General features: G+C 34.8%; 1 protein-coding gene across 1 annotated transcript; it reads left to right on the forward strand.

Annotated features, from left to right (window-relative positions):
* On the forward strand, nt 1-27,782 carry LOC125179384. The gene is made up of 6 exons (XM_047885163.1): nt 1-1,098; nt 9,643-9,799; nt 13,828-13,960; nt 25,288-25,471; nt 26,090-26,202; nt 27,527-27,782. Exons 1-6 carry the CDS (start codon nt 451-453, stop codon nt 27,780-27,782), a joined length of 1,491 nt encoding a protein of 496 aa, XP_047741119.1. The 5' UTR covers nt 1-450.
* Nucleotides 27,783-27,889: the final 107 nt, after the last annotated feature.

The following is a 27,889-nucleotide window of genomic DNA, read 5'->3' on the forward strand; positions in this document are numbered from 1 at the left end:
CTTCAGGGGAAGATCCCAGCCTCTGAAGATCATCTCTCTTCGAGGTTTCTTCCTCTATCGAAAAACATTCAATCGGCTGCCAAAAACCCTCAACGATTTCCTCAGCGACTATTCTCAACATATCCCGAGAAAAGAAAAGAGAAACTGCAAGCGAAAAACGTAGCGACGGCACCCACGAAAATAAAAGACATAAATGACTTTGCGGAGAAGAAAAGCAAATCTTATGGGATTACAGATAAATTTATTATAACGCAATTCAGACTAAACGAAAATAACGGAAACTCTTCGAATGACAACAAACCAAACAATTGTGGTCGAAATTGTTTTGATTTATTAGATGGAACGTCAACGTTAAACATTGTTACCGATATTCCAAAAGTTTTATTTCGCACCTCCAGGTTTAGCTCTAAGAACTCCGCTGCTTTTGAACTCATTCCCAGGAGTGCGGGGATGAATCACCCGAGCCGAAGACGACGTAGAAATCTAGATTTTCGGAGTGAAAATTATAAAAGGAAACTCGGCTTTGACCAAAGTCACCCCGATCTAATTCCCGGGAAATCCTTCCCTAAAAGCTTTCCTGGACCGACAAAGAATAAAATGGATCCGCAGTTCGACGCGAATCGCAGAAAAATATTTCCTTCCACAGAAAAATATCAAGGACCCAATTTAGATTCTTTGACTAAAAAACGAACGATAACCAAGCGATACACATCAATAGCGGGCAGACAATCTGAGCTAAATCAATTCCAGGAAGATCAATTCCCGCCTTACGTAAACCCAGGCCTGGAATCCATTTCATCCTCGAGTTCCGCCGCTTTGAGCCTATCGCCAGGCACGGGCTTGTCTTTGAGGCAACAGCCTAGCATTTACCAAACCTCACAATTTCCCGCTACTTCTGCTGGCCTGGATATTATTCGACCTTCAGCTGGACGGTCAGTCGTCATGAGCGGAGTGGACGGTCTTAGATGGACTGCAAAACCGCCTCGTAAAGTCCTCTTCAGCAACTCCAGCGGAGGGATGGTGGACTGCGCCGTGGACGGCTCACAGCTTCCAGTGTCAATTCAGTGGGCTTTTGAAGACGGCAGAAGTGTCGTGCCCGTGAGTAATTCTACTATTATTATAACTGGAAATAAACATTCAGTTGTAGCATAATATTTTCAATGCGGAAATTCATTCAAAATTTATATTGGTACGGTAGACTTTTTACTTCCAAAGCTTTTGAGTATTTTGAGTCTCAGCGGTACAGAGAACGAAGGTTGACAGCCAGCACAATCGTCCGACCAGCAGGCATTCATTAAATGATGAGAACATCATGCATGCGAACCAGAGCTTATACATGTTTGTGACCCATCGACTCAATTACGCATATTTATTATTTATTCATATTTATTCGATACTTTTAGCTAATAATTAAATTTCATTCAATTAAAACACTCGACTCCAGAAAAGGGATCTTCATCTTTAAAATTTTATTTAAAAAAAATCGAACGTGCAAATTAAGATATTGAATTCATTTTCGCAACAGTTTTTTATTAATAATGAAATTTGATTTGACATTTATTGCAGCCATCAATGTACACTACAACATAGATTCATACATTATGGGGATTAACAATCTCAATTCCAGTCAAATATAGCTTCAGTGCTGTAAATATCCTTTTCCATGAACTCTGATTCCCTTCTTCAAGTTTCAAAGCTATGGTAAAGTTGGTTTCAATCAAAAAATAATCTTTCTTGATTGAAGAAGATATTTATCGAGCACCATGTAATAATTATAACATTTTGTAATAATTATTATAAGCAAATCAGGGCACATGAGACGATGTTATCAGTGGACAAGTTCTGTTTGGGACTAGGTGGAAAATTTTCATCCTGCTCATCGGCCTAATTTATAGCCTTTTGTAAAAGCTGTTAACCTGATATCTTATCATAGATTTGGTCATGCTTTTATCAGGAATTACGTTGCCGAAACTTTTGTAGGAGTGAAAAATATTTTAAGCGACTTTGAAAAAACAACGAACACAAAAATTGGAAAAACCTAATCATTTATAAAACTTGATCATCCATTTGACGTTTAATTAACTCACTGTTAAATAAAAAATTATCTCATTATTTAGGACACTAATCTGCATTTATAAAAAATTATAAAAAATTTCATATCGAAAACTTCAAACACTAGTTTAAATGTTATTAATAAGCCAAACATTAAGATTATCCTCGCATTATAATCGAATCTTCATTGTTTCAGAATTAACTCAAATTCATATTCAGTTCTACATAAATTTACCAAAACTTTAGATGCGTTCATCGAATTTTTTATGGACGACCCGACAATATTCATTAGCAATAGCGGAAATTAGCTGATGCATAATACAGTAGAAATAAAACACGTCCGCTGGCTCCTGTCTCGATGCAGAACTGTCGCAAGTTCTTCAATATTTTAATTAAATGTTAGTTGGACGCTAATTACTTGTGCGACATTGAGACCCGCTGAGAAATGTGCGTCTCATGGCCATTGATTAGGGAATATTGGATAACAACGGCTGAGATTTGTATTAAAAGAACGATAAAAATTATATATACCATCAGTCCGCTTAAAAAGCAAGTCAACGAATAATTTAAAAGTGTAAATTTGTTGGATGCGAGTGAGAACAAAATAGTTATTCAGATGGCCATGAAAAACGATGAGGTGGATATGCAACGGAAATAAAAAAAACACCTACGGATTGAAATGATTAATCCTTAAATGTAACGACTAACGATGCAGAGAAGTGACTGATGATGCGAAAAGAGTCCGTTTATGACTGAAAATATTATATCAAAAGATATTTATAAATCAAAAAGGTTATTTGATTTATAGCAGTTGCTTGAGATTATGACAAATTCCTCAACATTCAGGAAAATGTCTAACATTAGAAAGACATGACTGCCGATGGGACTGCTTAAAATTAAACGCAGAAATCGAAATAATTTTAATTGAGTCATGAATTTCTCCATCGGATGTAGAGATCAATTGCTGATTAAATGCTCTCTTAATATTTTCGCAATAGTGATTCACAATTGTTATATTCGAATTATTTTATTATATATTCAATACTGTTAATTATTATTAACCCTCATGAAACTGCGTCGTGCTTGGCTGCATAATGCGCCTCATGATTATGAAGCTAATTGTCTATCGATTCATGAAACACGAAACTCAAGCCAGCCAGTCTCGTTATCTACTATCATGCAAATTTCATTTATAATCATGCAACCATAATATTACTTGCTCGTGGTACTAATTTTTGTTTTTTATAGATTATTGTGTTTGAGAATAGAAATACTCCTATACCAACCCATCTGTTAGTGTTCTGTTTTGTTAAATTAAGTTTGATGGACAACTATGTTTAACGATGCATAGAAAAATTAAATCTGCAAAATTAGGATTTTAAATTTATATTTTGTATTTTAGCGAGAATGGAAAGAATTTTCCATCACCCCAGGAATTTCTACGTCGGGATGTACAGAAAAGCGATGTTATAGATTAATTGTTGATATAATGCTCACTTAATATTTTCGTAATTGTTATTCACAATTATTATATTCGAAAGCTTGAAACACAAATGTTAATTATTTTTTGTCCTCATGAAACTGCATCGTGCGTGGCTGCATAATGTGCCTAACGACTATGAAGCTAATTGTCTATTGATTTACGAAACACGAAACTCATGCCAGCCAGTCTCGACATCTGCAATATCATTCAAATTTCATTTATAATCATGCCACCGTAATATTACTAGTTCGTGGTACAAATTTTTGTTCTGTATAGATTATTGTGTTTGAGATTAGAAATACTCCTATAACAACCCATCTGTTAGTGTTCTGTTTTGTTCAATTAAGTTTGACGGACAACTATATTTTGCGATGCATAGAAAAATTAAATCTCCAAAACTAAGATTTTAAATTTATATTTTGTATTTTAGCGAGAATGGAAAGAATTTTCCATCACCCCAGGGTCTAGCGAGCTGCTAGAGCACTAGATGGAGGGCCTTTAACGCGAGGTCATCCATTTACGTCACTTGTAGCGGTTTCGTTCATGATTTTGAATTAATGTCATAAAACATATAGAAATTTAGAAGTAGATGAATTGATCGATTTGAACTTGTGAACTTTAGACGCTTTACACTTGCCAATGCTGAAAATTCTTGTTAACTGTTATGAACGCCCTACCATACAATAATTACTAGCTTATTCGAATCCATATTTATCGATGCTTTTATGAATTTTTCTTAGCTCATCTTTACTTTTCTTAATTTGTTCATAATTATTTTTCTTTCATAATTAACAGTCATACTTATGAACTAAGCAAATGCTTCTGGCTAGAAATGAGTTTCGCAAGGATATGACATAGTCGACAGGAAAGATTCAATTTATACTATCCTTGTTGCGAGGTCCTTATTTACGGTCGCGAATCAATTGCCTTAATCGTTTCTATCCTTTCAAGAGTTAAAAATTTTACGATCATTAACGGCTCTTATGGAGTGGTTGCCACGTGTTAACCGCGGCGGCATGTGCGTCACGACATAAATATGGGAGGATTATTCTGTTATCCAGAGGAAAATTAAGATTTGTTCAAGGGGTATTTCCGACGTTAAAAAAATCAAAACTTACCCTAAAAATTTACCATGTAAATAAAATAAACATCATTATTTCAGTCACGACAACTATCGTATAACATCACCAACGTCTGTCTCTGTTTGTGGTAATGTCGCTCTGAATAACGGCTGAGGTTTAGCGAGCCATAAAATTTGTTCGAATTTCAATAAATAACTTGGTTACTCAGTAATGATCAGTAAAGAAAAGTATGACTGAAATGAGGCCTGGTTTATACCTCTGTTGACGAGTATAGTGGCAGCAATGCTTGCAATATTTCTCTGTAATTTTTGTTTGGAGTGCTTCTGAAGCTCCTAGTATTTTTCATTCCACTGGAGACGATTGGAACTGGGAATTCATATTGAATAATTTATTTAAATCGCCTCACCAAAACAAGTACTGAAAATTTAATTGAGCTTCCAGCGATGAATTTTTTGGCGTCGATGTTATTGGTGACAACGATGAGAAGAGTAGACTATAAAGACTGGCATGATAGAGTGCGACTGGCGCCATACGCTTTACAGTGTGCCAGATCATTAAATTATAGTAAATCATTACCATGAATACATATCAGCTGAATATCATGAGTGACAGGACATGCGGTAAGATTCCTCGTTCTCTTACTCCGAGGGACATTAATATTTTTCGCCATCCCTCACGTTATACCTTTTAAGAAAACAAAGAATCCCATTTCAATTATATGATTCGTCTCTCTAAATCACAGATACAAAAGTTTTGGAACTTTAATGATCATCGGCGTGAGATAGGTAAGTGTATACATGACAAACAAAATATTTGGAGCATCCATTCAGTAAAAGGACTGAGAATAACTTTGTGTTTACTAATTACTGCTGTGAGTAGGGTGATATTTATCCGGATTTGGTTGTAAAGGAATTCAATGATCAATTTATCCATAGTAGACGTATCACCGCTGAGCTCCAGATTACACATTGAGCTTGAATTAAACTTAAAAGTTTTCCTCCCGTTTTTGCATTTACACTTTTTATTCATTTACGCTCTATATGTAAATATATGATGGCGTATATAAAAATACCTCTCTGTGATAGCCTAACGTATTGCATAACACTTGGAATACTTTTCTGAAAATGACAATACGCAAGATTTTGTTTTTAGCTCATATGCAATGGTTGGCATAACATTCATATCGAGACTGGAAATAAATTTTATATTGCCTTACCATTTGAATGCCTCAAAACAGCAAATAAATAACTAGATAATCTAAAGCTGAGCTCCTACATTTTTATCTCTGGAAGCTCCAACCTTTGAGGGTTGTTGAATAATCCATCACTCGTAAGTCCTTTACAAATGTTCTGCACTCGGCAAGTGCTTTGTGGCAACGAACAATACGAATTCCCGGTAAATCGTCCTTGCAAATAACAAGATTATTTCAAATCGTGTAAAATAATAGCATATATCCTTCAATAAAAAACTCTAATTTATTCTCTTCTCTACAATATCAGTTTAATCCTCGGCATTAATTTTTTTCCAGAAAAATATTACGTATTAAATATACACGGTCTTGAATGCACTATTAAAGCTATGTAAGGTTGCGCCGTGTAAGAAATTGAGGTTAAGCTGCAAATAATGATGCAAAAAAATTTAATTCCCCAGTGTAGTGAGTGCGTGCTCGAAAAATTACCTAATTCTTATAATATATTCAAAAGGAATATGTTTAAAGAATATTTAAAGTTGCATATGCGTTGAAACGTTCAATGATGTAAGGGAACGTCCTGTGAAAGGGCCTATACATGACGTCGAAAGATGTAAAATGAATGTGAATTCATTGAGTAAACTTTTTGCATTAATTATTTTTTGAATAATGAACCTAAAGAGAATAAACATATGAAAATAAGCTTTAGAACAATATTAAAATATAATATAAAAGACATCTTAGTGAATGCCCATGAAACCCAACAAGCTACACCAGCCATTAAAAGCTGCATTTAACTCGAGTAAATAACATTCCAGTTATTTATTTAGTTATTATATTATCATTATCATGAACTCGCACTAACAAAAACCGAAAAGAACAAGTTATTATGTCATAATATCTCTTATTAATCTACCCTCGGATAAAGATGATACAAGCAATTCACAAAAAATAGATATAAAACAATAACTTCAAAGTGACGCCGTAAAAAACTGCATTCAACTAGAAACAAAATGTCCGAGGAAACCAATTTTATGTTAATTATAAATAAATACGCGAAAGTGTGAGTTAAAAAATGAAATTTGTCTCCAAAACAACTTCAGAACAAATTATGCTGAAGCATTATGATCAATCATTAAAAAATTTTACATGATTAAAATTTTTACCACTATTCTTAATTTGTAACGCGAAAGATTTAAGTAAAACTTTTGCGAGTATAAGTCCTATATATTTTAGGCCTTGGTAATGCTAGGAATATTGTTGACATATACCATATACCATATACCTTATACCATGTACCATATACCATATACCATATACCTCATACCATATACAATATACCATATATCATATACCATATACCATATACCATATACCATATACCATATACCATATACCTTATACCATATACCATATACTATATACCTTAGCTTATACCATTTACCATATACCTTCGTGTCTGACCCTTGAGCACTGGCCTAAACCACTTAAAAACTAACAAGATGACCGGTTTCTTGTAAATAAAACGTACGTCAGGCCATATTCCTATGATTTTCGAAGATCTAGAGAAGGAAAATAATCAAAATCTGTGATTGAGGAGCGATGTAAAATACTTTTTAGAACTTATAACACACAATGTGCTTTACTCGAACAGCACAAATGCTAAAAAATCGCTCGTTGATGGAAATACGCATTTTACGTGGATATCTAAATCATAAAACGATTCTAAAATAGTTATTGGACTTATAACACACATCTTACGTGGATATTTAAATCATCAACCATTCTAAAATTGCACTCAGGAGCCCAATTAAGTGATCATTCATGAAGAAATTTTCAGAAAATTATCTGGAACTATCACTGATTTTTCGATTTTCACGTATATAAATTTCACGTTTTCACGTATATTTACTTGAATATTTCGTCTTGCATTTCTTGGACCTGATAAAATGACAGGAATACTGATAAGAAAAACTGATGAAATGATAGACTTTCATCGTTTCCGCGCGACAATTTGTGCATTTCCAAACGCCCTTGACCAAAAACTTTTATTCTGAAGGTTTTGGACTCCCAGAAGTCCACTTTTGGACTGAACTTTAGGAGTTGCTATCGACGAAGAAACTCACGCACAAAGAAGTTCTCCTTTCGTGTTTTTTGCACGGAAGTGGACCGAGTTTGTAAAGTTTGTAGACGTTTTTATTGCACTTCATTGCTGGCAGTTAGAAGCAGCAGATGCTAGCGCATGTTGATACGGTTCGTTGCTTTCCATGTCCTCCCACACACCCACAGCACTTATCATCACATATCCATCATTAATATCGATATCCCTTGTATAATATTCGTCCTTGCCATCCATCATTGCTATCCATCATTGCTATCCATAATTGCTATCCATCATTTCTGTCCATCAGTGTTATCCATCATTGCTATCCATCATTGCTATCCATCATTGCTAGCCATCATTGCTATCCATCATTGCCATCCATCATTGCTATCCATCATTGCCATCCATCATTGCTATCCATCATTGCTATCCATCATTTCTATCCATCATTTTTATCCATCATTGCTATACATCATTGCTATCAATCATTGCTATCCATCATTTCTATCCATCATCGCTTTCCATCATTGCAATCCATCATTGCTATCCATCATCACAATCCATTATTCTATCCATCATTGCTATCCATCATTGCTATCCATCATTGCTATCCATCATTGTTACCATCATTACTAGCCATCATTGCTATCCATCATTGCTATCCATCATTGCTATCCATCATTGCTATCCATCATTGTTACCATCATTACTAGCCATCATTGCTATCCATCATTGATATCCATCATTGCTATCCATCATTGCTATCCATCATTGCTATCCATCATTGCTATCCATCATTGCCATCCATCATTGCTATCAATCATTGCTATCCATCATTGCTATTCATCATAGCTATCCATCATTTCTATCCATCATTGCTATTCCATCAATGCTATCCATCTGCGCAATCCATTATTCTATTTATCATTGCTATTCATCATTGCTATCCATCATTGCTATCCATCATTGCCATCCATCATTGCTATTCATCATTGCTATCCATCATTGCTATCCATCATTGCTATTCATCATTGCTATCCATCATTGCTATCCATCATTGCTATCCATCATTGCTCTCCGTCATTGCTATCCATCATTGCTATCCATCATTTCTATCCATAATCGCTTTCCATCATTGAAATCCATCATTGCTATCCATCATATTCATCATTGTTATCCATCTTATCCATCATTTCTACCCATCATTACTATCCATCGTTACTATCCATCATTGGTATCCATCATTACTATCCATCATTGCTATCCATCATTACTATCCATTATTGCCATCCATTATTGCTATCCATCACATCCGTCATTTCTATCCATCTTTGTTATCCATCATCGCTATCCATTTCTGCCCATCACTGCTATCCATCATTTCTATCCCTCATTTTTATCCCTTAGTACTATCCATCATTTCTATCCCTCATTTATACCCCTCATTTTTATCCCTCATTTCTATCCCTTAATTCTATCCATCATTTCTACCCCTCATTTTTATCCCTCATTTCTATCCCTTAATTCTATCCCTCATTGCTATCCATCATTGCTACCATCATATCCATCATTTCTATCCATCATTTATTGGATAGAAAATAATTTTTGTCCATCCATATATTTCTATCAATTTCTATCCTTCATTTCTACTCATCATTTCTATCCCTAATTTCTATCCATCACTTCTACCCATCATTGCTATCCATCACCCCCCCCTCCCGCACTCCCCCAGGTGCCCGGGCTGCTAACGGTCCGGGTGAACGGGTCGCTGGAGTTTCTGCCGTTCGCGCCCCCCAGACTGGACCCGTTGCTGCACGACGCGACGTACGTGTGCGTCGTGCGCTCGACCGTCGGTGTGCTTACGTCTCTGCCCGTTACCGTCAGAGCAGGTACGTCCATTACAATGGACCGTTACGTCCATTACAATGGACCGTTACGTCCATTACAATGGACCGTTATGTCCATTATAATGGACCGTTGCGTCCATAACGTCATGGATACGCGACGATAAATTCAACATTTTTCCGTCATTGCGAGGCGGTGAGTCATCAAAATACTTCGTTATTATAATCATTGGTGTGAATTTATTTTAATATATACTTTACTATCATTGTTCATTAAGATAACTACATGAAACTGCTCGTGTAGTTTGGCAGGTAATGCGAGTTTTCTTTTTAACTGTGCTAGATGATGTTTTCTATTGAATTTTTTGCAGACTTTCTTCGACTAAAGGTACCTGTATAGAATATAACACAACATTATACCTATCTTGCGTTTAAATACATAATCTTTCGTATTATCTTGAGTGGACCAGAAATAGCACCGTCCCAGATACGTTCTATTCGTGCGCCCGAATCATAACTGTTGCAATGCCAATAGTAAGCCATCAGCCTCATAGATCACCGCTATAAATCATACCATAGATCACAGTGACTCTTATTGGATATTGATTTAGCAATAACGCTCAGAAATAACGACTTGGTCAGGGACATAATTAAACTGCGACTCTTAGGCTGGCATTTCATTGAATACGTTCACAATACACGGCCTTCAGTGAAGCATAGCATTCATGTCCAGACTGAAAACCATCGCTGAACTATTGCACGTCAAAAATCTTCAATCATAACTTTCGGGAAAGTTTCGTAAACCACAACTTCTACGGAAGCTGAATCAGTAAACCTTTGATATTCAATATCCAGGATATTTCGCTTGGAAACTTCTCGGACGTTTGAGGATTTCATTTTTGATCAAACTTAAAGTTATTTATTTTTCGAATTCGAATAAAACAGAATTCCAGCTCTAAAATTTAACATTTTTACTCTATTCACTCACGAGAAAATATTATTTTGTGTAATTATTATCAACCTCTTCAGTGGAAAGAAGTATTTTTAGGTAGGTACACATTATTTTAAGTATTTATTAGCAACACGTTCAGTGAAAAAAGTATTTTTAGGTATACATTTGGTCAGTATTTACGCACGAAGAACTTTCTTTGTAGCAAGCAGGGAAACAGAGTTCTCGGCTTCTGTACATTTCTTTCACAAACTTTTGTCGCCACTCGAAAGACTTTGCCGCAGTAACTTTTATAAGCCACAGTAAAGCTTCATTACTCCGTCCGGAGAACCTCGCAACTAATGACTAACTTCGGTCCATTTCTATCATGTTAGTTCTACCAGTTACCTGATACGTCGAATCTTGGGGTATTACATCTATGTTATTCCTAGTATTAGCTTTAATATACGTATATTGGTCAATTATTATTTTCAAATTATTATTAATAATAATAAAAATGAATATTTCAACTTATTATTTAAGTTAAAATTGTTAAATATTATTAATTTAATTATTTTAATGCATCTACCTGTGATGCACTTCATTTGTGTTATTTATATATTTATTTTATTATATAATGTGCATAAATGCTTTTGCTTGTGATGTTTTTCATCAATGCCTATTTCTGAAAGCAGCTCTGAGATGCATTGAATACTTATATACCCGCTATTATTTTCCTTTACATTATCTATTCCATTAGTTTCCTTCACATTATTATTTCAGGTCAAGAAAGTTTATGATGAATCATCGTCCATCAGTGCAATTTAATCAAACATTCACAACAGAAAATGGACGTCGATATTCATCAGCCAGTAATTATTTTCAAATAATTTATTCACGTAAAAATTATACAACTTATTTTGGCACAGTTCAGATATAAAATAATGAACTAAAATTTTAATAATATTAGGCTTATCTTATTCGCTATTCCCAGCAGATCAATTCCTCAAAATAACCAATGAATTTAATCTTATGCAAATAAGTTCAAACGCCCGTTTTTCAGAATATATAATTATTCTTCAAACGATGTCCATCAAGATTTAACATATGCAGCTCGCTTCCGCAACTGAATATCAAAACAACTATTTCGCAAAACTTAAAAAAATCTATGATAGCTTCGAATATAATGTATGTAATGTAAGAGAAATTAAATGAACAATGACTTAGTAACTTTGTTCTCACCAAGCGATTTACATCTTTACATTTTTGTACATCTGAGTTTATTATTTATTATTGTATAGTTGTTAACATTAAACATTGTAAACATTAACACACGCGTCACTGCAGAGTAATATTATCATCAGCGTAGCATGTGTCATAAGGAACAATTTTTTTTATCTGGTGACTAGAACCGAGTCCGTAATTATTTAGCAAAAATTTGTTTAAACCGATATGATTTTAATACATTTGTTCAAAATTTACGCATAAACAACTCAGCTCGCGATTCATTTGTGATAATTTTTATAAAAGATAAAAGGTGTTTTAAAATGAATATTTCAAGATCAAGCGAGTTTAGGAAATTTCGTCATTTGAGTTCACGAAAACCAACGTGTCTACTTTGCTACCATGCTGCATATCAGGAAGAATGGTTGATTTGTGTTATTTCAGAAATTATTTTATTTACAGCGTCAGGTTTATATTACATATTTTTGACGGCGATTGAAAAAAATCGGACCGAACATTATGCAGGCAGGTAGAATAAGTAGAATAAAAGTAGAATATTTATTACATTATTTTCGACAAGATTTAGCTCAATTTACATTATTTGAAGGATAATAAATAATTATTCATTATTTTACATCATAGGGAAATTTATTGAGTCTTAATTATTTCACAAGCAGTTCCGGAAATCAAGAGAAGAAAATAATATCCTGAACTATTTTCTGATCGAGCGTATAGCGCCGCCATTAAGGAATGATCGGAGCGAGTTCGTGTTCTATGGCCATAGACTTTAAGGCTGCCTTTAGACGGCCGATTTAATGTCGTATTATCGTGCGATGTCCTTCAGTTATGAAAGTCTTTGTCCGCCTCAATATGGTTCTTAAAATGCGTCCATTGATAAGAATCTGCCGGGACAAAGCTCCATGAAGCCCCTCAATTTTTATGACAAATTTCATTATTGGTGGAGTTTAAAGAAAAAAAATATATAACTCAGTACTCACTGCAGTGAGTGACAGAGAGCGCACTTTCTCGTCGACGAAAACTTGAGGTCACGGACAGACGGACGGACAGACGGACGGACAGACAGACGGACATGGCGAGCACAATAGTGCATTTTTTAAATAAATGAGAAAATGCACTAAAAACGCACTCTGACTCATTTTGACATTTAACTATCAAATCTGAATTCATATTTTTTGACGCACAATTTTTTGTTAAATCCTCTGCCGAATGTTGACTTATAAAATCTCCATGATTTTGAGTTAATGTCTTGTGTACAAATATTCTTTGCTTTTATTATTCTTTATTTATGGACGCAGTAGAAATTTTCCTTGATGAATATTTTTGATAATTGCATAATGGTTAATGTTAGTAAATGGATAATACAAAATTGAGAAATTATCAGGTATGAATAGCATGAGTAAATTGCCTAATAAATTGTTTGTGTTGATTAAATTGTGTTTAGAATGAATATATTTAAATTTAAAGATTAAATTAGATTTTGTTTTAGAATCTTGATCGATTAGCTAATGAGAATTAAATATTTTGCAATACTGATCTTGAAAATTAAATCCTGATTTAATTCTCATGAATTGAGAATTGCTGATTCTTGAGCATCAAATATTTTATAATAGTGATTTATACATTTTCGCATTACTTTAACTGCAAAATTAAACTCCTATCCATTTTTACCAAAATTTCATAACAAAATGAAAGTTTTTCCAATAAAGGAAACAGGTTTCAATAACTAATGCATGAAGAGTTTCCTTATAAAATTAAATAATAAGTGATAATATAATATGATAACATGAATCTAAAATTATATAATAATATTAATATTATATTATATTATTAATTATATCAGTATTATATATTAATAATATATAATATTAAAATAATAATAACGAAATCTATTCCACTGCAGATGGGAAATATCACGTGACGTCAGCAGGAATCCTGCACGTGTTGTCAGTGACTGAAGCTGACACTCGTGCTGCCTTCCAGTGCCGTACCCTCAACATGCAGAGAGTTTTGCTGACAATTTTAGTGCTGCGAGAGTTTTGCTGACAGTTGCAGTGCTGGAGAGTTTTGCTGACAGTTGCAGTGCTGCGAGAGTTTTGCTGACAGTTGTGGTGCTGCGAGAGTTTTGCTGACAATTTTAGTGCTACGAGAGTTTTGCTGACAGTTGCAGTGCTGCGAGAGTTTTGCTGACAGTTGCTGTGCTGCAAGAGTTTTGCTGACAGTTGCAGTGCTACGAGAGTTTGCTGACAATTGCAGTGCTGCGAGAGTTTTGCTGACAGTTGCAGTGCTGTGAGAGTTTTGCTGACAGATGCAGTGCTGCGAGAGTTTTGCTGACAGTTGCAGTGCTGCGAGAGTTTTACTGACAGTTGCAGTGCTGCGAGAGTTTTGCTGACAGTTGCAGTGCTGCGCGTGTTTTGTTGACAATTACTCAACATAATATACGTATAAAAGAGGGTGTTAAAACTGCTGGTTTTTAGACACTGCTGCAGCACGCATTATGCTGACAGGTAAGTCACTGCTGCAGCACGCATTATGCTGACAGGTGAGCAGCTGCTGCACGCATCATGCTGACAGGTAAGCCACTGCTGCAGCTGCACGCGTCATGCTGACAATTCTCGTGTAACAATTCTTTTAATTACTGACAAATTTAGTGCTACAAGAGTTTTGCTGACAGTTTTGTTGCAGCGAGAGTTTTGCTGACAGTTGCAGTGCTGCGAGAGTTTTGCTGACAATTACTAAACATAATATATTTATAAAAGAGGGTGTTAAAACTGCTGGTTTTTAGTAGATGTATTATGCTGCTATGCGTTTGTTAATTTTTGCGTAAAGTTTATATAATTTTTAATAAAGCTGTGAATTTGTAACCCTCGCATGGATTGTACGTACAAATAAAATATTCGGATTTGTATGTTTCGATTTTAAAATACGTTTTTAGAACTGAAAATCCAATTTATCCTTCCCTGTAGATCATCGAACTGGAAAAAACTAAAAAGAACTCGTTTTATCCCATCATATGAAGATCATACTTAAAGCATTCGACTTAATCAGACATGCTCAAAATTAGTCCACGTCATAAAATAAAATACCCAGATTTTTTCAGTGCTTGGCCTTTCAAAGACTCGGGCGGCCGTGCTTCTTTTCCGAGCTGGAATAGGAAAAGTCGATTCCAAAGCGCAAACCGAGAGCGTGCTCGAATTATGAAGCTATCTAATTCGACGATATCTCCCTGCGATTTTGTCTATCGTCAATACTACTTGTTGGGGATTTAAATAATTTACAAATACCGAGTACCGCAGTAACTTGAAATAAGCTAGAAAACTGATCATAGAGGATGCAGCTATATAAGCTTTAGTAGGTGATGATAATTTTCAGAAGACGCAAGTAAAAATTTAAGGATATTCCCTAAAAAAATATGAATCTTTGATGACAAAGTAGGATCATTTGAATGAAGGGCAATTTGAAAAATTACTGTTAACGTTCTAAATTTTTAAACAACAACAATTTTAGTGTAAAACAAGTTTGTTAAAATTAATCTATTTCAGTGGCGTCAACTTGAACACGCGCGTACATCGCGCTTCTACAAGTTTGTAACGTTATTTTTACAGATTACTGCGCGGTTTTACAGATTTTTAGCGCTTCTTTCAAAGGTTTTGCAGGCTTGAGATGTACTATGCACTAACGATATTGTGTTTGCAATCATCTTCACCACCAAATGACATTGATTGGTTTCTGTTTTCGATTGAAGTTCTTAATAGGATTTCCGCTCGATAGAATCCACACAAACTGAACGACTAGCGGGACTGTTTGCTATGCACTGCAGCTTCTGCTGCATGAGCGTCAACATGTCTTCTTGTGGCAACGGACTTCTCTGTAAAATTTGTATTCAATAATTCCTTACAATATTTCTTCAACACCAAAGGTCAATGACATCGTTGTTATTCATCAACAGCGTTCGACATAAAAATTTCTCGGTAATGCAGCTATGCGCAAATAAAATTTTCATTTTCGTTGGAACAAAACTTACACCAGATTGCTCATTAGGATTCCAGCAACATCAATAAATAATTATATTAAGATGTAAATGATTCAGAATTTATTTTCAGATGAACCAAAAATAAATATTTGCATATTTAATTCATATTCCCACCCCTGTTAAAATATGCAGTACAAATTGAATTAATTTCTTTCAGAAGCGACAGCATATTAGAATACTTAATCGCGTAGTATAATACATAATCGAAATTCCCGTATCTCGGAGATCGTAATTCACGAATTAGTTCAGAAATTAGCTATTCATTATTATTGCATAAAAAAACATTTGAAGTATTGCATAAACTAAAACGGAAGATGGATGTTTTATAGCATTTATTCGTGAACTCTAAAAGTTGTTCATTAAAGTCTGTATAAACGGAATTTCCATATGAGTGCCACTGCAGAACGCTATTTATTTTCGTGGGGAAAAAAGCCATTGTCAAAAAGCCAGGAAAATCGCACAGGCCCTACGATGCCAGAGCAAACACAGCAGAGCAACGACTTTGTTGTGCCGCCGGCGGTGGCGCTTATTTCCTACTGTTTCTGTTGGGCCTCAGATTGAGAAATAATTCTGTGTCTAAAATGGGACACTTTAATATTATCAACGAAATAACAGGATCTTATTTCAGTTATACATGTAATGACGGACGCAGAATTTTTTCAACACTATTTATTATTTCTATGAGAACGCCGTGATTCAAAGACAATGTAACTCTGTAGAATAACAAAATATTTTCTTCACCAACTTTGCTTTTTTAGTAGGTTGAGAAAGTTTAATTTTTTTCATATTAATACTATGTAATTGACAGGCTTTTGTTGGCCAAAGAAAAAAACAAAGCAAAAGATCATGCCATCGTATTAGGAATTTTTTTTCTCTTGTATTCAGAAGCTACAATATTTTGCATAAGATGACAACTGTGTTTTTCCTCGACGAGAATGGACCGAGAGGTGATCCACATATCCCTAAGCGAGACGACATCACAAAACGTCAAAGGGATATTTTCTTAGAGTGTTCCTTGAGTGTATCTTGGGATATAGAGTCTCGATTTTTGTTGCTTGTCACTCAGTCATCTGACCTCTTCTTTTATTCTCCTTCTTAGAAAACCTGAAACGCCGACTTCTGATTTTTCGATGACGAGTTCACGCTTGGGAAGGCTCAAAGAAAACCTCGAGGGTCTTTGATACCAAACACATGCGTATTGGCCTGACTTCTCTCTGCTGTAATACAACGCTGCTGTTTTCCTTCAGTTTGGATCCTCAGCTCCTCGGATTGTTTGTGAAGAATCAATCGAGCGAAACGCGCCATTGTTTACTTCTTTTTCCTAATCTTTTTTTTTATTGAAAAATCTGGAAAATAACACTGATAGAAATGAGGTGAACCCAGCAAAAGATTGCTAGAATTTGTTACTACCTAATTTGCTACGGTCTCTCTTTTTACAAGCGTATATGGATACGTATAGACTTCAACCTTTAATAATCTGATCTGATCATCAATCAATTCTCTTGGATGGATCGATGAATTGGATGAGTGGTTTGGTTTCCACGCCCCAAAACTGCCTAAGATTGCATTTAATTTTATTTAACTTTTATTATTATTGCTACACACAAATCTCAAACATGAATTTCGACTACTTAAGAACAGTGCCAAGAAGTGCAGAACTTCTATTGAGTTCATTTCTATTGTTTTCTGACCCTGATGCTATTCCACCCACATTCTGAGTCGATCATCCACCTTTTTCCTTTTTCTGAACCTCTTCTCATTATTATAACACAAATGGATTTTTCGTTTTGTACAATTAAGCTTCGTTGAGATTTGTTCATCGAATTGATGAAATCTGTTTTAAATATACTACGCTTGTTTATGCGTGGATGTTACAAGCTCTCGGATACAGTACATTAATTCAAAGCAGTGTAATCGTGTGAACAGCGAACATAGTTGGAGTTTGGCTGGCATTTTTCTTGGAAGTGTGTTTAAAGAGCGTTAAACGTCCACTCATTCCACACTTTTGCTGACGAGATGTTCAATTTATTTCTGTTTTTACTCGTACGATATGCGTTATAAACAAGTACAGAAATTATATATAGCAGGCAGCAGCTAGGGATATAGCAGGAGGCAGCTAGAGATATTGCAGACGGTGTGTAGGTATTGATAGGGATACAGCAGCCAGCAGATAGGGATATTGTATGCAGCAGCTAGGGATATTGCAGGCAGCAGTTTTGGAGACTGCGGACGGTATATAGGTATATTAGATGCAGCATCAAGCTGTATATTACTGGCAGCAGCTACGTATATTGCAGGCAGTAGCTAGGGATATATTGCAGGGAAGCATATAGGGATATTGCACGCAGAATCTAGGGAAATTGCAGTAGTTATATAAGTATTTTGCAGGAATGCATAGGAATATCGCAGACATCATCCAGCGATATTGCAGAACACGCCTAGGGATATTGTAGACGTCATCTAGAAATACTCTGCAGACATTATCTAGGGATATTTCTGGCCGCATCTAGGGAAATTGCAGGTAGCAGTTAGGGATATTGCAGGAGTCATCTAGGGATATTGCAGGATGCGTGGGCGAATTTGGCTTCATAAATAAGGAGGCAAAGCTAATGAAGCCGTCCAGGCCTGTGAGTTACTAGACCCCAGCGGTCAGGCGTCTCGTGCAACGTTACTCAGCGCGGGATCGCCCCGAGGGACCTCGACTGAACTGGTACCGTGTTTATGAACTGAAGGAGTGCAGTGGTGTTCACTGATAGAGTGCGAGGTGTTCACTGAAAGAGTGCGAGGATGTTCAGTGAAAAAGTGCGGTAACGTTCAATGAAGGAATGCGGTTGCATTCAGCGAAGGATTGCGATGGCATTCAGTGAAAGAGTGAGAGGATGTTCAGTGAAAGAGTGCGGTAACGTTCAGTGAAGGAATGCGGTTGCGTTCAGCGAAGGATTGCGATGGCGTTCAGTGAAAGAGTGCGAGGATGTTCAGTGAAAGAGTGAGGTAACGTTCAGTGTACAAATGCTGTTGCGTTCAGTGAATAAGTGCGATGTCGTAAGGTGGAGTGCGAGGATGTTCAGTGGAAGAGCGCTCTAACGTTCAGTGAAACAGTGCGGTTAAGTTCAGTGAAGAAGTGCGATGGCGTTCAGTGAAGGAGTGCTAGGATGTTCAGTGAAAGAATGCTTTAACGTTCAGTGAAACAGTGCGGTTGCGTTCAGTGAAGAAGTGCGATGGCGTTCAGTGAAGGAGTGCTGTAACTTTTACGTTGTCCTGTGTCTGTGTCTGTCCTGTGCACCTATATAGTGTTCAATGGTGTTCATGGCCAACGTTTGGACTGAATGAGTGCGGTGGCGTTCAGAGTTGCTCGAAGAACGCTACAATTATCCTATTTGATGTGAAATAACTGCGGAAGCTTCTCGAAGCGTTCAGCAGAATTTTATAAAAGTAGTTAACAATCCCTGGGAGTAAAACTATTCCTAACGAATTCGAAAGTTCACTAAATGTTTTGACAAAATTAATTGTGTCCTTTTTTGACCTTCATTTTTTCCGTCGATTAACGTTTAAAATAACTTCATGTGTAATGCGTTCATTAAACATGAAGTATGAAGGAGGCCATTCATGTGTTCATGAAATGCTTTCTTATTATTCTACGTTGAATTCCTACTGGCTTTTCTTGGAGTGAGTATTGTGCCTTTATGTAATAATTATTGCAACTCAGTCCGGGAAAATCCTGAATTATCTTTTTACTCATGTTTAATATCTCTCATGAAAAATCGTGATTATAACTTTTGCTTATTCGTTTCAAGCATTATAGTTGAAAAAACTTCCAACAAACAAATTACGTAAAAATTGAGTCTATCTTGGCCTTAAGTTATTGTAAATTGACTAAAACCATTTCAAAACACAGGGTTATCCTAAATGATAAACCCAGTTTAATAAACTTGTTTGCAGTTAAGTTTAAATTCAATGTAATTATTTATACAACATTTGAAAGAGAACGATTCAAATTTATTTTAACTTACTCAAAAGCGAAATTATCCGCACCATTGGCATCATGATGTCCGAAACGTTTTGAATCAGTTACCCTCCTGGGGCCATACTTTCAAAACTCGCTAAGTGAACGTAAGTACTTACGCTCTATTTTCTTGTCTGTGATTGGTGGATTTTGCTTGAATGGCCGTCAATGATTGGCTGATGAACTTACGATCTCTTAATTTTTTTGAAAGTATAGGCCCTGAGCGTTGGATAGGACGCATAGAAAATGAAGATCAGGCTCTACACTTCTGGCCACCGAGATCACCTGATCTCACCCCATGTGATTATTGCTTATGGGGTTTCGTCAAGGAAGCCGTAGCTTATCATATTGTACATATATAAAGATAAAATAAATTGAAGCTTTCTCCTTCCATCGGTGTATAAATTATACATTTATAATTTTACCTGAATATATACTAATTTATCCAATTAATCTGTCATTTAGAATAACCCTGCAGTACACTACGTACAATGGAATTCACTCGTACGCGTACCATATACATATATACCATCATATTCAAGTGCAGCATCTACTGTATGTCGTGGCAGATTGTCGCTGTATTAACATTTCATTCAATTTTTTACGAAAATATCGTTTTTATGACCGAATTTATTAATTGGCTATTCAGTAACGGCGGCTAGGATAATTTTCCGATGCGCAACATGAAGTACTTGCGTCCCGCTGCTACTTCCTAACGTTTGAATACAGTTATAAAGTGAAAGAAAATATCCATTTTTCCTGAAACAACGCAAAGCTTTCCTACAAAAGTGGAGTCTCTACTTTATAGTCCGTGAATTATGATGACTTAAATTAATAGTCGCTTAACACAAGTGAAGATAATTTATCATCCAGGCTTAAATAACCATCTGTCCATTAATGGCCCCTTAATCTGGCCTCTAAAGCCCCATAAACTTGAATGACTTTTAGAGTCTGGAACCGAGTTCATCTTCAACACTGGCCATAAGCTAAGCTGATTTTTACTGCTTTAGGAGATTGATTAAAGATGAATATTGGAAGAAACGATATCATGAAAGGCATACCAGGCTGCGGGTTAAGAAGGGCACCAGAATGACCTTCTCAGTGGCAACTTATGCAAATTTGGCACTTCTAGCGTCTTCGATTATTCGCATGGAATTGCAAATGTATTCCTGAAATATTGCCAACGCGGTCCATTATAGGGGCGTTTGGGAAATCACCTCCTCTTTGAACTTGCATGGCATATAAAAGAACCAATGAGAATATCTTGGATTACATCGGGGAAAGGATGAGTTAATTCTTTGTCATTAATGTATTCAATTTAGCGCCCGAAAACGGCCTGTGTGTTACTCCACCGCGAGCACTCATTCTCAATGGTTGAAATTTTCCTTATAAATATCTCTCAACTGATAGGAGCCCATTCACGATTCTGTGTTTTTATATTAAGCCTGAAACATCTGACCTACCCTCCCATGCAAATGATGAATATTCATTCAGGACACAAGTGTTTAAACTTGCTGTGAATACTTAGTATTATAGTAGCAACTATAGAACCGGGTTATTCACGGCGTAAAATACAGCGGTTAGGATAATCCCGATTTGCTTCGTTCCCAGAAATTGTTTCTTGTATCAACAGGACTAAAAATCACACAAAAATATAATTATTAATTTTGCTCCAAACGACTGTAAACTCACAAGTAACAATAATATAGTTTAGAAATCGCAATCTCGGTTAATAGATCGTAATGGTATGGCGAGGATCTTTGCAAATGCATCTGATGTGCTTACTTTATAGTTTGTCAAAATTATGCTTCGGTCCGAACAGTTAAATATTTTCTTGATTTCCGTTATTATTGTCTACTCAAGGACAAGCCCTATGGCAATTTTATCCATGATTAGTTACGTCTTTTAAAATTTTCATTCATAGAAAGACCACATTAAAATTTTTCAGAAGATAATTTTGACGTTGAAACTAACATACAATATTTCTCGTCCGGCTTGAATGCGAATATCGTCTAACTTTACGGAAAATTATATTATATATATTTATTAAAATTTTAGTTCAAAGTAAAATATAAAAATCACATGGCAACGTTCCGGTGCTAGGCAGAATTTTTCAATTCCGAAAAATGTCTGGACTGTTTCGGTCGAGCCAGAATATCGCGTGAGAAATTTCTCATCAGTCGTCATGTTTTTCTGCGGGGCGCGTCAGCTGTTTCAGTCACTTCAGTTAAACCCAGCTATTGTGTGGCAAACTTCACAAACTCTACGGGACGCTGTCGCCAGCATTGCCATCGCAAAAGTTTTGTTCTCTTCTGTCCTGTACAAGAACATTTTTCCTTTCTTCCTAATTGTTTTTTGACATCAATTGTTCCTATAATCTTGTTTCGTTAGAGTTTGTCTGAAAAGTTATAGAAATTTTGAAAATATTGGTAAATATTTTTGTACAAGAGTTTCAATGTATTGTTCGTTTAGATGGAACGCATCCCTGTTCAATTTTGCGGTGAATATGGTTACAATGTTATAAAATCAATACATTACCTTATTTTATTTAAAAATTCGGGATTTTGCATTCATTTTCAAAATAATATATTGGTATATATTTTTGTACATGAGTTTCAATATATTGTTGGTTTAGATGTAACGCATCCCTGTTTAATTTGAGGTGAATATGGTTACAATGTTATAAAAATAATACATTACCTTATTTTATTTAAAAATTCGGGATTTTGCATTCATTTTCAAAATAATATATAGAATCAGATCAATTAAATATGGCCTCAATTTTGCATCGTGTTAGAGATGCAGAAACGCCGTTATTATTTAAACGAAGCAATCGAAAAGCACTTTCATTATAGAAATTCTTTTGGCTTCATTTTGCGTTGTCGATCATACCATTCAAGCCAACACGAAACGATCCTATTGAAGCCCTAGTTAATTTTTACTATAGAACCCTCGAGCTTCCTTTAATCTGTGGAAAGTTGGTTGCAGTTCATCACGATTCCAAGCCCAGCTTAAACCCCAGACTTGGTCCTCTAAGTTTTGGGTGCTCTAAAGCCAGCAAATTACATGGACCGATCGCATAAACGTTGCCCGTCCTCCACAAAATTATCAGACTGGGTTCTTTAAAATAAACTTCGGCTGTAAAGTTTGCCTATTTCTGTATAAAGCTGTCAGTTAGAGTAGAATTCCCTCGCTCGGATCGACTTGAAGCGAGAAAACTTCGTAGATGTCCAAGAAATAGTGGGCAATTTCGCTCTCGCGTTCCGAATGAATAGCTTACTTACCACTTCAGAACACTTGCATACCGAGTACATAGAATATAATAATAGTAATGAGATTAATAATAATAATAATAATAATAATAAGCAGTTCTATTATATCATTTGTAAACTGACGTCTACATTTAGGTCAGTTGAGTAATCTTTTTCTAAACCTTGTATCAATTTCCAATCCCGTAGAAATTTTTTAGTAATTAATAACCAATTCAATTATGTATTCTTGAAAGAAAATATATGTTTTATGTTAATTATAATAATTTAGTATAACATTATATTTTAGATCACGAACTGTCTTATTGTTCATTCGAATTTAGTATTTTTTTATAGAGTCGTCCACTTTGCCACTGGCTTTCATACATAGTATCTACCAGTTATTTCATCTTTATTCTATTTTTCATCTGTAACGAGCAATTACTTTAGCTAGTATCTAAACTATTTTAACTGTTATCAATAACTATCAGGATTCTTATGTTTGTATCGCCGGTTAACCTTTCTTCATTATCGCTAGTATATCAAACTTTTTTTAAATTTCACCATTTCACCGTCCTATGGTTTTCGCGTAATATTTTATTATTATTGTTGTTTTGAAAAGCCTTTGCCAAATTATCGGTTGACATGCGTTTTATATTGCTATGCGATTGTCATGCGCCGCCCATCTCCTGCCTTTGAAGGGCCGCATAATAATATTCAATTATAACACTTGTAACGATTTATTATTATTATCATAACTAAACTATTATTACTATTATTATTAATAATTATTATTAATCATTATTATTAAACTATTATTACTATTACTAAATCTTTTCAAGATTTAATATGGAAATTTTCAGAAGCTTCCCGCCTTCTACTTTTTCGTAAGTATTTTTTACATACGAATTTATGAACAATTTTATTATTTACTAAATTTTTTTAAAATTTAATATGGAAATTTTCAGAGGCTTCACGCCTTCCACTTTTTCGTAAGTATTTTATCTACGAATTTACGAACAATTTTATTAATTAATAAACTTTTTAAGATTTAATATGAAAATTTTCAGTTCATTCAGCAGAAACATAAGATAACAAACTATTTTACTGAGGTGCGATCAAATGTTCAATTTATTTACTGAGTTTACAGGCTAAATTTCCGTTAGAATGTTACGAATATTTAAATGCTTGATGTGAAACACTCTTTGTATTTTTTATATATAAAGTTTCTGTTAACATTGATTTTTGCTACTGTTTAAGTATTATCATGATTACCTAATTATCTCATTTTACTTCTTTCCTATTCTTTAAGCGTGATTTCTATTTTTTATTAAGCGAGAATTAATATTAAATCGTCAGACTCTACTAGAACTAGATTTGCTACTTTTCCCTTGGCCTAAGTGAAAGCACTATTTAGTTCACAGCTTGTGCGTAACGGTTAATACAGTATCCTACTTTTTTTGCTTTCTTTTCCAATTATTTTGAGTGTAAATACGAATTATTTCGCATACATCTTGCTCCTGTTCTCATTTTGTACTAATTATTCACAACTCTTCATAAAGATGAAAAATGAAGCAATTATAACTCTAAATCAACATCATTAATGTACTGCTGCAATCATTCAACATTATTGTGTCCTCCTGATTTTGACATTCTACTGACTGACATTGAGTAAAACATTTTAAAATTTTATTTCGGCTTTCGTAAAAGTCAATCCCAAGGGCTTATATTTTTACTGCTTTGAATAAACGATTCTTTTTCACATAAATTTTCTAACTCAATAACAACATTTCACGAGTACATGGGAGCCCAACTTATTCTTATTATCAGTAACAGTAAGTTTTGTGGGATATTACTTTAAATGTATTATAAGAAATTATCCTCCTTCGACCACCAAATAATATTATAATGAAGCGATAATTTGTTGATATAATTTTTCTGTTAACAATAAATCATAAATAATGAGATGAATTCATTTGAAATTGAATTAAGAGACGAATTTAAGAGACGAATTAAGACGAACTTTATGTAATGTGTAATGAGATAATGTAAGAAGATAATGAAGATAAAACATATCAGATGGTTCCGGGGGCTGGTACCAGTAGATCCAGACGGCAGTGGTACATGGATGGTAGGAGGCTCCCTGGTGATACCCTCAGCCCAGGTACCAGACTCAGGAGAGTACCGGTGTGTGGTTAACAACTCTGCTGGTACTGTAACCATGCGGACCAAACTCACGGTTACGGCACCTCTCAGAGTTCAGGTGACCATGACATGATATATAAGTTAAATATTGTACATTGTTAAAATATTGAATAGTACGTAGAATTGAGACCATGACATGATATATAAGTTAAATATTGTACATTGTTAAAATATTGAATAGTACGTAGAATTGAACGTAATCTCATTTCTTCAGGTGTGTTTTTTTCAAGAATTTGAACTGTAATTGTATTTATAACTGTGCTCTCTTGAAGCAACTCGCATTTATTTAGCACTGTTAACAACAAAGAATTTACTAACGATAAGTTTAGCTCGGCTTTGCCTGGTTAATCAGACTCCAATCTTGTCTAATTCGCTTATGCATAGTAATAAATGATGGTATCCATTATACCAAGTTTATTATAAGTTTCCGCAAACAAGCAGAGCGTGAACAAAACATATAAAAATTATTTAGCTATTACAATATGATTACTTTTTGGCATTCATGTATGATAACATTCAAGTATTTCCTCACAGGTGACATTGAACGCAATTGCGAAATAATGAATAATTAATGTCTAATCAGCTTTCGTCAAACAAGCGAACTGCGTACAAAATATATAACAATTATTTAGTTTTTTTAATATGAATCATTTTTGGTATTCCTGTACGTTAATAGATGCATCAGTCCTCCATTGAACTGACGGTAGGACAGCCTCTTCGTCTGCGATGTTCAGTCACGGGTTTCCCGCAAACTCAAATTGTGTGGTATAAAGACAGCGTTTTGCTTAGGTAAGTTCTCCTATGCTTGTTTCTAACTCTTTGAGATGCTTTGGTTCTATTTCTTAATATTAATATTGTTGTATTATTTGTTAATAAATATTAATCTAACAGTAAGATTATTTTTCAAAGTTGTAATTAAAGTATTTTCTAAAATCCATTTGTTTATCAGGGCTCTTATGCGAAATGAATTCAGATTACTTCATTTTTTTAATTTATTCGCACCACTCCATGTACACTTGCCACCTGCAGTGCAATAATAAATATTAAATCATGAATACCCAAACATTTCACCAAAAATTCATTTTACACGCGGTCAAAAGAAACAATAATATATTTTTACCCCAGCTTTTTTTATTTTACTACATGTATTATGAAGTGTGAATGCCAGGTTGGAGTATATGCGCACCAACTTGCCTGAATGACCGCATAGGTTTAAAGTCACTGACAACTCGTAATTAAACACTTTATTTCACCAATGCTTTTTTGAATAAACAAATTAAATAATCAACTTTATTTTATAATTATCAAATTAAGAAATAATAAACTTAATTAAATAATCGCAAGCTGTAAGAATGAATAAAAACTTATGAACGTTACTCCTCAATTCACAGTTTCCTTCTACGTGGTTGGAACCTCCAGTTTAAGTCTTTGGTTTAAGCTTACTTGTTGGGATATATATGAAGTTTGAGGCTTTCCTAAAACAACAGAATAAAGACTGATAAATAAATAACAGTAAAGTAAACATAGTAATAAGGTCCCTAGAAATAAAATATGAATATTTACGCATCTATTGACAATCAAATCTACTTCCATATTCACATCATATCCAAACACAGTTGATGTAAACCTCCACCTCCGTTCTGCCTTTACTCAGCACAATAATCATCTAACATTAACCTTCTGCACTTTCACTTCGGTAAACTTTAAACTAAAATAACAACATGAAATTACGAATAATAAGCAATTTCTGTAATGAATATTATATTATTAATAATTAAAGATTCACTTTCACTTCGGTAAACATTAAAACTAAAATAACAATATGAAATTAGGAATAATAAGCAATTTTAGAAATAAATATCATACTAATAATAATTAAAGATTCTCTTTCACTTCGGTAAACATTGAAACTAAAATAACAATATGAAATTACGAATGATAAACAATTTCTGAAATAAATATCATATTAATAATAATTAAATTCCAATAATCACTTTCACTTCGGTAAACATTAAAACTAAAATAACAATATGTTATTACGAATAAGAAATAATTTCTTAAATAAATACCATATTAATAGTAATTAAAGAATTATATCCTCTACAACCCTCAGAGACGACGTTCGCATTTCAATTGCTCACTCAAAAGATGTCAGCCGAACTCCTAGCATCAGTTCTGCGTCGACTGGTTCACTGCCGGAGTTCAGTTCTACTGGTTCTGAATTAAGTTATGGGATGAGTTACCCTGCGACTGGTTCTTCAAGTTATTCCTTCAGAGGTTCTCTGGAATGGGGAGAGAGCGGTCAGAGTGAGCTAAGTGTCAGCTCAGTGCAGGCTGCTGACGCTGGATCACCTGGACATTTACGATAGCATTCAGTGCAAACCATTAATCAAATTCAGCATAAATAAACTGGTAAACTACTGAGGAACAAGAATCAGTCTGAGAAATATTGTATCTGGACATTGTGCAATGTCTT

Source organism: Hyalella azteca, unplaced genomic scaffold (genome assembly GCF_000764305.2).
Source record: "Hyalella azteca isolate HAZT.00-mixed unplaced genomic scaffold, Hazt_2.0.2 contig17119, whole genome shotgun sequence".
NCBI classification, from domain to species: domain Eukaryota; kingdom Metazoa; phylum Arthropoda; class Malacostraca; order Amphipoda; family Hyalellidae; genus Hyalella; species Hyalella azteca.